Source organism: Rhododendron vialii, chromosome 8a (genome assembly GCF_030253575.1).
Source record: "Rhododendron vialii isolate Sample 1 chromosome 8a, ASM3025357v1".
Lineage (NCBI taxonomy): Eukaryota > Viridiplantae > Streptophyta > Magnoliopsida > Ericales > Ericaceae > Rhododendron > Rhododendron vialii.
In genome coordinates, this window is record NC_080564.1 from 4,462,017 (window position 1) to 4,475,650 (window position 13,634).

General features: G+C 38.6%; 1 protein-coding gene and 1 long non-coding RNA gene across 3 annotated transcripts; one reads left to right on the plus strand and one right to left on the minus strand.

Moving 5' to 3' along the window:
- Positions 1 to 1,440: 1,440 nt before the first annotated feature.
- On the plus strand, positions 1,441 to 12,811 carry LOC131336524 (sulfite oxidase). 2 transcript variants are annotated; one of them, XM_058372400.1, is made up of 12 exons: positions 1,441 to 1,687; positions 4,749 to 4,864; positions 4,990 to 5,052; positions 5,146 to 5,182; positions 5,331 to 5,412; positions 6,447 to 6,565; positions 6,666 to 6,761; positions 9,752 to 9,862; positions 9,945 to 10,046; positions 11,065 to 11,112; positions 11,327 to 11,545; positions 12,469 to 12,811. In XM_058372400.1, the coding sequence occupies exons 1-12, from the start codon at positions 1,613 to 1,615 to the stop codon at positions 12,583 to 12,585; spliced, it is 1,185 nt and encodes a 394-aa protein (XP_058228383.1). In that variant the 5' UTR covers positions 1,441 to 1,612; the 3' UTR covers positions 12,586 to 12,811. The 2 variants fall into 2 exon arrangements, with proteins under 2 accessions (XP_058228383.1, XP_058228384.1); XM_058372401.1 differs by lacking the exon at positions 1,441 to 1,687 and adding an exon at positions 4,399 to 4,611.
- LOC131336525 (uncharacterized) lies at positions 3,374 to 4,017 on the minus strand. The gene is made up of 3 exons (XR_009202858.1): positions 3,708 to 4,017; positions 3,574 to 3,599; positions 3,374 to 3,524 (listed from the first exon to the last, which is right to left on the minus strand). It is a non-coding gene; the product is annotated as an uncharacterized LOC131336525 (long non-coding RNA).
- Positions 12,812 to 13,634: the final 823 nt, after the last annotated feature.

A 13,634-nucleotide genomic window follows, 5' to 3' on the forward strand; every position in this document is an offset into this window, starting at 1 on the left:
ACTAAAAACATATAGAGAAAAAAAAATTCCAAGAAAAATTAAGAATAAGAGTATAAAATATAATAAAAATAAAATAGAGCTGTGATTGAATTCAAAAGATAACCAATATTCTAGATTTATCCTCATGCCTACATAAATCTCTACCCTTCATCCTACAAAAGGCATTTCGGTAAATACCTAATCCATCCAAAGGCTATCATAAATGGCAAAGAAACCCTAGCTGCACCATTATTCATTTATCGTTTATTTCCATCCCTCACTCACCCTCGGTCCCCCCCCCCCCCCCCCCCCCCTCTCTCTCTCTTCGATCGACCAACCACCATAGACCCACCGCACCACGGCATCCCTCTCTCCCCCTCCGACCAACCGCACCACCGCAAAATGGCATTGCAAAGGTGTCGGGGTTGTTACATAACTGAGTCCGTCCAATAAATGGAATGGACTTAATCTCTCTCGAAACTCAGCCGTTCAAAAAAAAAAAAAAATCTCTCTTGAAACTCATATCGGTCCGGCCTGCACAAGACATTCTATGAATGTTTCTTAATTATCGCACTAGCAAATAAAATATTAAGTGAATCGTATTCCATAATATGATATATCTATATGATGTGATGTTATGCAACATACGACAAAGGTGGGGTGTTGGACTGTTGGTGTATTTCTACTGATGAATCATGTCTTCTAATAAGCATCCACCTCCAATTATTTTTTATTAGAATTATTTGGTTGATGCCTTATTTTTATAAACTATAAACTATATATATATATGAAATGCAATTTCGGAGTAATTAATTAAGTGTGATGACCTTGTAAGTAAGTAATTAATTGGACTGGTCATCGACCTCCAATTATTTTTTATTAGAATTATTTGGTTCATGCAATGACCTTATAAGAATGGACTGGTCATCAAATTACATAGATTATAATTGCGTATAATGGGTAAGAGCTCCATATCTTATTGTGTGTGCAAGTGTTATTTGTTTTCATCGCGTCGTTGGTAGGTTGTGTTCGTATTCGGTATCACGATCGTTTATGCAAAATGAGTACCTGAGAGCAGTTTAGAGGGAATAAAATTTTCTATACCGATTTTTTCTGTACTTCTGTTCTCGCACATTTTCAATGGTTAGATTACATGAGAATTTTTAGAACATTGAAAATTTTACACAATCTAACCGTTCAAAACAGATGAATACATGAAAATAGGGAGATTCGGTATAGAGGATTTGGTGTGAGTTTAGACCAGGTACCACCCCCAAAGGTTCACCTTCTTTTCATCAGCCAATAATTCTACGATACGCTAACAATTTATTTCGAAACATTTTTAAACGGTCGAGATTGAGTTCTATTGTTCCTCTGTAAATATGTTATTCTTCTCCGAAAATGCCTCAAAAAAAAAAAATCAATTGTTAGCATTTTTCTCTCATTACCATCAGACGTTGATTTCGAGTAAAATCAAATGGTCAACTGCTTGGGACCCATTTCGCGACCTATATAGTGGGTTTTGATGTGAAGCGGTTTTTCCACTGGCCACCCCCAAGGCCCAAACCAACTCTCTCTATCTCTCTCCCCGAAGATTTGCAGAAAGCAGCACTTGGGATAACGAAGCCAGGAAATGCCGGGAATAAGAGGTCCGTCGGAATATTCACAGGAACCGCCTCGTCACCCTTGTCTTAGAATTAACGCCAAGGTTAGCTTCTCTCTCTCTTTTGAAAACATGGGAGTATTTACGATCGTAGAGATGAGTTCTTTTTTTTTTTTTTTTGGGGGGGGGGGGGGGGCGGGTGGGGGAATAAAATGGATGCTGGAATACGTCGAACGTAGAGATGAGTTCTTTCTCGAAATTCGATATACGGTTTAGGTTCGATGCAATTATATATATATAGAAGCTTAAAAGATTATATCACGCGCTGCATCTGTCCGCTTCTGTTTCTTCATCAGCTTCTTGCAACGAATGTTTTCTAGGTTTTCAATGTGTTAATTGAACTTTGCCTTTAGTTGGGCTTGATGTAATTACTGGTTTTATATTTTGGGGTGGTAGAAATCGTAGATTATGTCATTCCATAGAAATGAATAGTACCTGCTGGTTATTCTAGTTCAAATTTTCTGTATCTATTATTCTCCATGTAAAAGGTGAAGGGAATTCGGATCTTATGCATTTTACTATATTAGTTCTAATTGACCGAGGATCTTCAGTTTTACTAGTTTTGGATTATGGATAATCTGATCTGATGTTTTAAAAAGGATTTTTAGCTACTTGCTCTTATATTTTTTGGGGATGTTATCTCAAGTTTTGGTGGTTGAGCATGTATCTCTCTTGGAGATAGAATCCTTTAGATTTAGTTTTACATCTCAATTATGCAAAACTCGTACTGTGTTTGCTGTTACTCTCTTGGATTTCCACTGGAAGGAGAAACATGTGTTCTTTTTGTGTTTTGGTTTTTCAAACAGCATTCACTCGTCCACGAAACATATACAATGAATTTTTGGGTCCATAGGTTGATAAGAACTTGGGCTTCTAATACATTTTCCTCCAGATACACATTTAAGTTTAGGTCTGTGCAGACACCATTCCACCTACAAACCCATGTTAGCTGGTTCTAGTACGGTGAATGACTATGTATAGTTTGTGCATTTTTAGAGTATATCTTACAGATGAATATTTAAACAAAGACGGTACCACCTTACAAATGACGGTTAGAAATTCAAATGTCATGATCCTGTGAATGGAAAACTAATAATATTTTCCTTTGAAAGCATTATCTGTCAAGGAAGTGCACAAAGGAATTTTTTTTGTCATCTTTATTTTTCCCTTATGAGAACTGTATAGCATTCAGTGTCAAAGAGACTTATTGTGGGGCTCTAGATCTCAGATTTGGTAACCTCTCTAGCATGACAAAACAGACTTATTATCTGTCAAAGAGACTTATTGTGGTGCTAACCTCCCACGCCTAGCACCTTCTCCTAGCCTGTACAGGGAAGCATGACTAACAGACCACACCGGAGGGATTCCGGAACGGTCCTTTGGCGTGAGGATCAGAAATTGCAGAGCAAGTAGGTAGAGTACTAGGGTTTTGAGGTAGAAGATAGTGTGTACCTCTTAGGGTTGGCCTCACTTCCTTTATATATAGTGTTCTTGCTTGCTCTCCAAGTTCGGGCATGTGCCAGGGACGGTTCGGTAGGCGTCACTCATGACGAAGTAGATAAGGTGGTTAACGGCCTTGTGTGCAAGCTGTCACCCCCATGTGCGCTCATGATTACTTTGTTAGGCAACCGCCTCGGATGACGTCACACTCGTCACTCCAGATAAGGCAGTTACAAGCATGTGGGTGAGTAGGGATGGCATTCGGGGCGGAAATTGGGTTTTCCGTCCCCGATCCCCGAACCCGAAGTTCGGCCCATATCCGCCCCGATCCCCGAACGGGGAGGGAAGAATGAAACTATTTCCGAGCCATTCGGTTTTCGGGTAATCCCCGAACCGAACGGATACTCGATCAGTATTCTAATCCAAACAAAGAAAAAAAAAACTGAGTCAAAACCGATGAATATCACTCAATTTTTGATCGAACCACAGACGAAAAATCAAATGGTAAATTGCAGACCTTCATAGCAGGCATATTGACGTACAAAAACAGATCAAAAACAAAAACAGATCTGAATATAAACCAAAAACCACTAACGATCTGATCGAATATACAGGAGTAATAAACCAGTAACAGATCTGATTGAATAAAACAACTAACGATCAGTAATCAAGGGAAAAATAGTCAAATAAACCGATTCATCTTCGAAACGGTTGTTCTTCACTTCAAAACGACATCGCAAAGATCGACGACTTGGGGATTGAGAAGAGAGCCGGAGATGAGAGAGAGCACGTCGTCGCCGGAGATGAGAGAGATAGATGTCGAACGGAGAAGAGGCGGGGGTTGTGGCGTGCGTGTGAAGGGGAAACTGTTTCGCTGAAGATGAGAGAGTGAGAGACTTACGGCAGAACAACGAAGTTTCCTCTGAGAGAGAGAGAGAGAGAGAGAGAGAGAGAGAGAGAGAGAGAGAGGTCAGAAGGATCTAAACATCGCCACCTCTCCCTCAGGACCCTCACTGACAAATGAGAAATGAAGTTGAGACTGGAAAACCCTAAACGTATGTGTATATATATAGGCAGGGGTAATTTTGTAATTTACTAGTTCGGTTCGGTTCGGGTATCAACTGAACTAGAACCGAACCAAAACCCGTTCGGTTATTTTGTGTGCCAACCATACCCGTACCCACAGGGAAAATTTCGGTTATGGTTTGGGGAAAATTTCGGTTATCGGTTCGGGTACCCATCGGTTCGGTTCAAATTGCCATCCCTATAGTGAGCTAGCATGATGATCATTGCCGAGCCCAGTGGCCCAACACTGGGCTCACCCACAACGAGTCAATCTTCATCCCAGACGGACCAACAGCCCTCAGCTGCCGGCCCGAGCACTACCATGGCCGAACCATGATACCGAGCCTATAAGCCCACTCATGGGTTCAAGCATTCTGGTCAGAATTTAGGGATTGGGCTCAGCCTTTTGCCGAGCGTAGCGATAGTGACCGAACCATCATATTCGGCCTATGACACTTATCATTGTGAGTTATTTCTGCCATCAGCAGTTCTGTGCATTGTTTTTGTATTTTTGCGTTATGTAGCATAAAACCCTAATAAGTTTCTCAAGTCCTATTACAACCGAATGACCACTTATAATGTTACTCCATTTCTGCTGCAGGAGCCCTTCAATGCCGAGCCACCTCGTTCAGCTTTGGTTTCATCTTATGTGACTCCGGTGGATTTCTTCTACAAGAGAAATCATGGACCCATCCCAATAATTGATGACATAGAAAGGTCATTCACTACTGAACACTTGCGTTTAATCCTATTTTGCTCTCTCTAGCTATCCTGGTTCCACCTCTTTCAAGTTTGAAGTCTATCAACTTCAAAGAACTGACATAATGTGCTTGCTTGAACAGATATTGTGTTTCTATAACTGGTCTTGTTGATCATCCCAAACTGCTGTTCATGAAAGATGTGTGGTGAGTGATGAGTTTCGGCCTTCGTATTTCATGATGCGTTGTTTCATTCGTGATTATTTGGAGAAGGAACTTATATTGTCAAATAAATAATAGGAACCTTCCAAAGTATACTGTCACTGCCACTTTACAGGTATTTAAATCATACAAACCACATGGTCGATATTTTAGAATTGTTTGCTATTGCACTCTTTCTACCATGATTGACTAACTAACATTTTTTCTGTTTCGACAAATTTCGCTGAAGATGTTGACCTGGCTTGTTTTGTTTGATGATACAGTGTGCTGGTAATAGGAGGACTGCGATGAGCAAAACCAAAACTGTGAAAGGTGTTGGATGGGATGTTGCTGCCCTTGGAAATGGTTAGTTTTCTAATAAGTAGCACGAAGCGGGAGCTAGGGAGTGGAGGCACCTAGAAGCTCCTAAGGTCGGGAGCGCCTAAGAAGCGTATATAGATTTCATATAAATACGTATATAAAGTATCTTTAAATACTTAACCATTGAAGGAAAAGTGATTACTTATGAGAATTTTCACGATCTTAAAGGGTACTTATAGGAAGTTAGATATTTTCAATTTGCAAAACTTCTTGAGTGATAAGATTTTCATATTTTTATTTCCACAATGGCATAACTCCCTTAAGAATAAGAGAATAGTTGCCTTAACCACCCCATAAGCTCCCATGTTGGTTGGGAGCGGGCTCCCGTCAAGCTCCCATCTTGGGAGCGCCGATTCGAGCTCCCGTCTTGGGAGCGCACCCATTTTAGAAGGATCTTGCTACTAAAGTTTTCTCTTTAGATTGTTTTGTTCTCTTGACACAACTTATTCTAGAGTTGTCGAGTTACAAAACCTAATTCCTTGGTGGACTGGGGGGCCCGCTATGCCAAAAGCGAGAGAAACTCTATCCCTCTCTTTCCTTTTTTCGCATCTTTCCTTAAAGTGAGGACTGGCCTATTAGCTGGGTGGCTACTATTTTGAGCATCTCATCCTTAGTGTGAGACTCGAGCACATTTTGAGCAATACTAAGGGCTTGAATTTGACGATAAAATTGGGATTTGGAAAGAAAGCTTGCTGGGATTTCAATATCCTGACTAATGAATGTCATTGCCTACAGCCCTACAGGTGTTTTGGTCATGGCTTGTAGAGCAGATAGAAGCCATTGTTCAGTTATTTTGACTCCAATTATGACCAACTTGAACATATCGAGTTTGAGACATTTTTTTGATTTTTTCCCTTAGTTTTTCCCTTTTTCACTGAACTTCTGAATTCAGTAGGACTAGATTTTTCATCATTTGTTTTCTTTTGTTTATGATGTGCTTGAACTCATTGTAGATTACGTACCTGATTATTTTCACCTCCATTATCAATGTTTAACTTCTTATTGTATATTCATGGCAGCTATCTGGAGTGGGGCCAAGTTGGCAGATGTTCTCGAGCTTGTCGGGATACCTAAGTTGACAAGTGCTACACCATCAGGTGGAAAGCATGTTGAATTCGTCAGCATTGACAAGTGCAAGGTAAAGGATCTGTAAGTATTTTTTAGGAATGCATGTTTTTCCTTGCTCTCGACTGCTTAGTGTTTGGATCTCCCTTGATTCAATATACTAAAATGTGCAGGAGGAGAATGGAGGCCCATATAAGGCATCGATTCCATTATCTCAGGCCACTAACCCTCTGGCTGATGTTTTGCTCGCATATGAGATGAATGGAGAGGTAAGCATACCTTTTCTTGAACGCTGATCTCTTTGGGGAGCTCATATTTTTCTCAGAAACTTTCTTGTTACAATGAAATATGCATATTTCTAGCATGTTTGTTTATACATATTGTACTTTTCTCTTGACTTCCGTTGAAGTTTCTCATTGCTCAACAGAGAAGGACCTCTAGAAAAGGGGTCTCTTAGTTTTGGTGGCACACTGTGAAATTATGTATGACTCCTGTACTGTCACGCCCTCGATTTTCAACATAAATAATAATCATTTTCGCTAAATAAAATCATTACAGAAGTACCGATAATACCCAAATGACATTTCTTCCCCTGATCGCAAGTTTAAATTCAATAGTTACAATCCTGGCTCGAAGCCTCAAATTCTACAAAATACCAAAATACGATTACAGTTTACTTTAATCGTCCATCCAAATGCTACTTTCAAAATAAATGCCAATTGTCGCTTCTTTTATACCTTCGAAACCCTTGATCAACAAGCACGCAATGCACACCATGCCAACTTCCTTGTTTGGTATTTGAAAATGATAGGTTGAGCTACACTAGCCCAGCAGAGAATTTTATACTCAAGCTATATGTAAATGTAGTGAAACATGCTATAAGAGTGAATGATTTCCGAGAAGCAGACAAGGGATACAAAAGGGACACCACAATGAATCGACGGACTACGACTACGAAATTCTATACATATTAAAGAATATTCCTAACCATCCGTACATCAAACTAAGGGCAACGTTAAATACACATGAATCTAAATAATCCACGGCGGTTTCTCAAACCATTTAAAGATTTCTCAATTGAATGCCACCATTAACTTTCTCATTTCTTACCAATTACCGTCAAATCTCCTTTCTTAAAGAAAACATTCCCTTTTGATTGCCAAAATAATTTTGAGAAAACTTTCAACCTTTACGGGTCAAAGTCTGTTGATTTGTGCCCAAATATCGGAACCATTGATTTGCTCAGGAATACCAGATGATTTTTCATAAAAATCCTTTTTCCAAAACCAGATTTCTCACTTTTCACAACTTTGATGGAATCATTCGTTTATTCCCCTTTTCAACATTTACGATCTCTAGCAATACATAGCCCAAACAACAAGAAGAATTTCTATAATCAATCATAACTTCCTTCATCATGCAAGACTTTCAATTATATTACCACACCTTACATTACAGTGAATTCTCTCCACCTGAGTTTCCGCATTACCACATCTTGCGTTGTAGGACCCTCAATTCAAAATTCACAACTCACGCAAACACACATGTATTATCAATCCGTACACAAGATGACAACATTTCCCAAGGTCACATTCGTTCATACATCATCAACAATATATTACAAACTCATAAGCATGCCCCATTGTACATTGTGTGTGTGTGTGTGTGTATATATAGTCCATGTTATTCCCCTAAGTCTATTATAACGCCTTACATCATGTACCGAATCCACAACAACTCCACGACACACCACCGGCTAGGTTCTAAACGAGAATCTATAGAACGATGATCAATCAAGACGAAGCACAAAGATACGAGTTATCCTATTCTTTTCCGGATCACTAGGCAAACCCCTATCGACCAACCAAGCGCCACTCTCAAGTACCATCAATCCCATAAGATGAATTTCAATTAAGTTTTTATCTAATAGGATACTACTCTTTCTCAAACGACGGAAAGCCAACGGGACAAGGATAACTTAAGTAAACCAAAGGAATTCAATTAAGCATGCTTGAAATAGGCTTGGAGGTGTCCAAAGGGGTTTAGAAGTGATTGGGGGTCAAAATAATCGACAGGGGAGCAATAGGAGCAAAACTGGACTTAAGGGTCCTGGTATCGATACACCTTAAAGTTGTATCAATACAACACTCGCTGTCCAAGAAGATAACCTTGTAATATCGATACAACACTTAATGTGTTGTATCGATACCACAAACGTTTTGAGCAGCAATTCTATAAATTTTCAAGGGCAAACACAACGACGAAACACTATGATCCAAAGCATGATCAAAGCACAAAAATCACTCATAAACACATAGAATAAGTAAGAAATCCCTACCTCAAGCTTCCAAGGCTGAAACCCAAGATCCACTAGCGAGCCCTAGCTTTCAAACTCGAAATCCCCCATGAATACTCCTCTCCGAGCTCCATTCAACGAACCACAAGCTTGAAATCACAACTAGAGAGTAGGATGGAGGTTGATTGTCATGGGTTTTATGCTTTGGGGTGAAGTTTTGTGAGATGAAGCAAGAGAGAGAGAAAGAGAAAGCCGAGAGAGAGAGGGAGAGTCGGCTTGAGAGAGAGAGATAAGGCGGACTTTTTATCTCCTACCACACACACACCCCCTTTTTATACTAGCACTCAACTCAATCACACTCACACTCCCTCAAATAACAATCCTATCATTTAAGCCCTAAATCAAATAAACTCACAATTTTCCCATTTATTGGGCATTCTAGTATTTATAAAACCTTTAAACCATTTTCGAAAAATACAGGTCTCTACATGTACTGCTATTATTCTAAAAGACTAAGGCCCCGTTCCAAAAACCTTCTTAAAAAATAAGCAGCTTATTTCACATTTTCAAACTCAAAAATAAAGTAAATGAAAAATATTTTTTAAATTTTTTTTGCATCATATAAAAGATCTCATCGAGATCTTCCAAACAAGATCCATATTGCATATTTTTAGATTTCAATAAGCTCATAATTTTTGAGCTTGAAATTGCCTTCTTAAAAAATAAGGGCTTTTTCTGAGTTCCGGAACGGAGCCTAAAGCCTTTAATCAAATGCTACATTTTGCTGTTCAGATGCTTGGATTTACTATGATATTCTCACAAGTCACAAGACTCACAACTGACAACCCAAGGGCATTGGTCATGGACAGTCATAAAAGAGGAATATACTGATTGTCTTGTTTGTTCCTATTTATATATTGAATGTTCTCCTGATAAGTTTGGGCAATAAATTTCCTTCCAAAGACTATAAACAGGGACCATGGATATCCATTACGTGTAGTTGTCCCGGGTGTTATTGGTGCTCGTTCTGTTAAATGGCTTGATTCCATCAACATAATTGCTGAAGAATGCCAGGTTAGAATATTATTTAATTATCTTTTAGCTATTTTGATTGTACCCTGTTGTTTATGATTGATGGTATTTTGTTATTTAATAGGGCTTCTTTATGCAAAAAGACTATAAAATGTTTCCGCCTTCCGTAAATTGGGAGAATATCAATTGGTCTACGAGGAAGCCGCAAATGGATTTCCCCGTTCAGGTCTCTCTCACTTTCTCTGCATGTTGCCGTGTCAAATTACTGTATTCCCAATTTCCTTTCATAGTAATCTCTTTGTGTTACATGGAGTTGGGCACGTTTCTGAAAGTTGAATACTGCTGAGCACGTCTTGATCAGTTAAAATGTATTTTTACACTGTATAGTGTTGTATATTTAGGCAATAACTCAAAATTAGATTGGATTCAAGGGCAAATAGGATGTCTATTCATCTGCTACTAATGACTTGATAATTTTGCTTATTTTTTAAGCGTGTGCGTTCTTCAAATTCTGTAAGAAATTTAGAGTATCCAAGTGTTCAATTGTTTTTTTTTTTAATGTACCCTTGGTGTTTGTATACCCGATGGACATGTTACATTGAGGGGAGGGCAAATAGTGCATGGTGATACTGATCTTTTGTGGATTTGTAGAAGCCTTAGTGTAATGTTATTAATGCAAAAGTGGGTCATGGTTTCAAATGTGATGCAGATATTAGTGTATTATATCTGGAAATTCCAATGTTCATGCCCAGCTTCAATTCATTGAACAATATATGCACATGATTAGTAAATAATTTACCAAGTTATTCTTTACTGCATTGATGCATGAAAAAACAAACTACCACAGGGCTGTGACTAGAGTGTCTGTTCAGTTCTAAACTTCCGCTGATTTAATTTGATTGTGACTTGTGTTTCGTGATTGTATTTGCATTGGTTGGTATCTAGCTTAACACTGACATAAGTGTCTGAAGGCAGTCTGAAGGTGGAAAAATGCAACTAACCTCAAGAAATTTTAGCTGTTGCTCATACAATACATGGATTAGTATTCTGTGATTTCTCTGGCTTAATAATGACTCAGATTGTAATATGATTATTTTTCAATCATTAAAATATCAAAATCCGCATTTGGAAGGCCTTCATTCAATGAAGGTTACTAATCAACTGCAGCCCGCCTTTAAGAAATATATAAGTTGTGGGGGCCTTAATTATTTTGACTAACAACGAAAGGATTTATTTCTGGACAGTGTGCAATATGTTCTTTAGAGGACTCAAACATTGTAAAGCCTGGTAAGGTGAGTGAAATCTGCACTCTCAGTATAAGCATCGTGTTTTTATTTACACTGCATATATTACTTAATACTTTCTTCTATAGTTCCTCATGAATGAATTGTACCCCAAGCATCTCGATAGTAATGGTACTTTTCTATATTGGACTATCAGTATGGATTGAGGTCCACCCATATAACTTAGCTTTATAAATGAGCTCCTTTGTTATTTTTTATGCAGATAACTATCAAGGGATATGCAGTATCAGGAGGTGGGCGTGGAATTGAGAGAGTAGATGTATCCATTGATGGTGGCAAAACCTGGTTGGAAGCTTCCAGATTCCAGAAGGCAGGCATGCCATACATTGCCGATGATGATTCGAGTAGCGACAAATGGGCATGGGTGTTTTTTGAGGTGGTCACTGATGTTCCAAAGAATGCTGAGATAGTTGCTAAAGCGGTATGTCTTATATGTTTCTTGTCATTGTGTTCTTCATGCTCAGATTTTGGCTAGTGGAATGACATCATCCCATTGACAGAGAGGGAGGGAGGGAGATTACTATGCATCACCTTATTCTTAACCCCATGTATGGCCTTCAATTGCATCTCCCACCCTTTGCCATTTGTTTTACTGAAGCCATTTTTTGCCAAAATCTTCCATATTTCAAGCTCCAACCCTTGGCCATTCTTAAGCCGAAATCTTTCCATGCCATTTCTTGGGCAGAAGTTGCTTAAGATTTGTCATTTCCTTCGGATGGTTGTGACTTTATGCCAAAGGACCGTGGTTCAATGGTTGTAAACCCTGCGGAGTGATGGATTACTACTAATAAACCAGAAAATAAAGAGGAGGATAGAAAGACCCTGTTTCCGCTAGCATAAAAGATGTTTTATTGGTAAGTCATGGCATCACATTGTACATCCTCATTGATTCTCAGAGAGTCAGAGTTCTGACCTTAATGCATGTATTGTTCAATGGTTGTAAACCTTGAGGAATGTGATGGAATGGATTACTAATAAATCAGAAAACAAAGAGGAGGATAGAAAGACCCTGTTTCCTTGCTAGCATAAGAGATGTTTTATTGGTAAGTCATGGCATCACATTGTACATCCTCATTGATTCTCAGAGTTCTGACCTTAATGCCTGTAAGTAAACAAAGAGGGACCCTGTATGCGTGAAGTTCATTGGGAAGGAACTGCTTGCATATAGTGGACTTGAATGGTAACCATAGGTAGTTGTTTTCCATCTTGATAATCTGAAGCCATTTGATAATCTGAAGCCAATCTAGTTTATCTCATACGTAACGATTTGGATTATATTTTTATGCTAATGACTTCTGGTTATGAACTTATGAGTGGTATTTTGTCTGTCCTATTGATGGGCAGGTGGATATAGCCTCAAACGTTCAACCTGAAAATGTGGAGAACATTTGGAACTTGAGAGGAATTCTGAACACTTCCTGGCATCGGGTTCATGTTCGGGTTGGTCACTCCAATATGTAGTTTGTGAACAGAACGATGAGTAATATATTTTCATGCAATGTGAAATGGTATCTGTTTTCCACAAATGCTTCAAATGTACACTTCTGGCTTTTGACGAAACAGTTTGTTTTCTGAAGGATTCTGATAGTCTGAACATGTATCTTTGTTTCTCCTCAATAAGGAAGAATTATTCAGTGATCACTGAATAATCTCTCCTCAATAAGACAGTAGCACTTTTAAGCTTTCATGCTTTGGCATTCTTTGTCTGCTTGTTTGAACTGTCACCGAATCTCCCATAGTTTTTTTTTTTTTTTTCAAATATTGGCAGAAGTTACACTACTCTATATCCGATAGTGATTGAAGCGAATTTGTTTTCTTTCTTCCATTACATTCTTTTTTAACCGGTATATTGTAATTAGCCAACTTGTGGGCCGCTGCTTACACTAATCACAACCAATTATAGGGTAGTTTAATACTTGAAATTATTTCAAATTATTGAATCAATTTATAAACTTTTTGGTGGTGGATACGATTTCTAAGGCACTTATTTGGCAAAAAATCAAGTTATTTGACATGATCATTTCAAGTTATTTTCCACGTGTAAGAAATTCATTCATGAAAGGCTAATCACATAAATTTTCATATTAGAAGACCCAAAAAAAAAAGAAAAGAGAAGTGGTTTATAAAATAGGAAAGTGGGAAAATCAATTTATAACCACAATCAAACACAAATATATACACACTCACAAGACATACAAGGCCAGCGTGTGGACCTTGTAGCATGTTCCTTCTAGATTTGGTGAGTGAGTGTATGGGTCTCACATATCTTGCGAGTAAGTCGAAGAGTGTGTGGGCATCTGTATGTCTTGTGAGTAAGTGTTTATGTGGTTGTGATTGTGGCAAAGTTGAAGGAAATTTTTTTAAGTGCCTGCAGACTTTTTATCCACCACCAAAATGTTTAAAACCACCAACACATTTACGCAAACAAATGATTGTGTGTATTTGTGTCCGGGTCTCACATGTTTTGCGAGTGTGTACATTGTTTGCGTATATGTGTTTGTAGCAAAATT

What these genes read in the sequence shown, in the direction of transcription:
- LOC131336524 (XM_058372400.1), top strand. Translation starts at nt 1,613, where the DNA reads ATGCCGGGAATAAGAGGTCCGTCGGAATATTCACAGGAACCGCCTCGT. An exon ending in GTCTTAGAATTAACGCCAAG is followed by an intron (nt 1,688 to 4,748) that starts GTTAGCTTCTCT and finishes TTTCTGCTGCAG; the next exon opens with GAGCCCTTCAATGCCGAGCC. An exon ending in TCAGCATTGACAAGTGCAAG is followed by an intron (nt 6,566 to 6,665) that starts GTAAAGGATCTG and finishes TAAAATGTGCAG; the next exon opens with GAGGAGAATGGAGGCCCATA.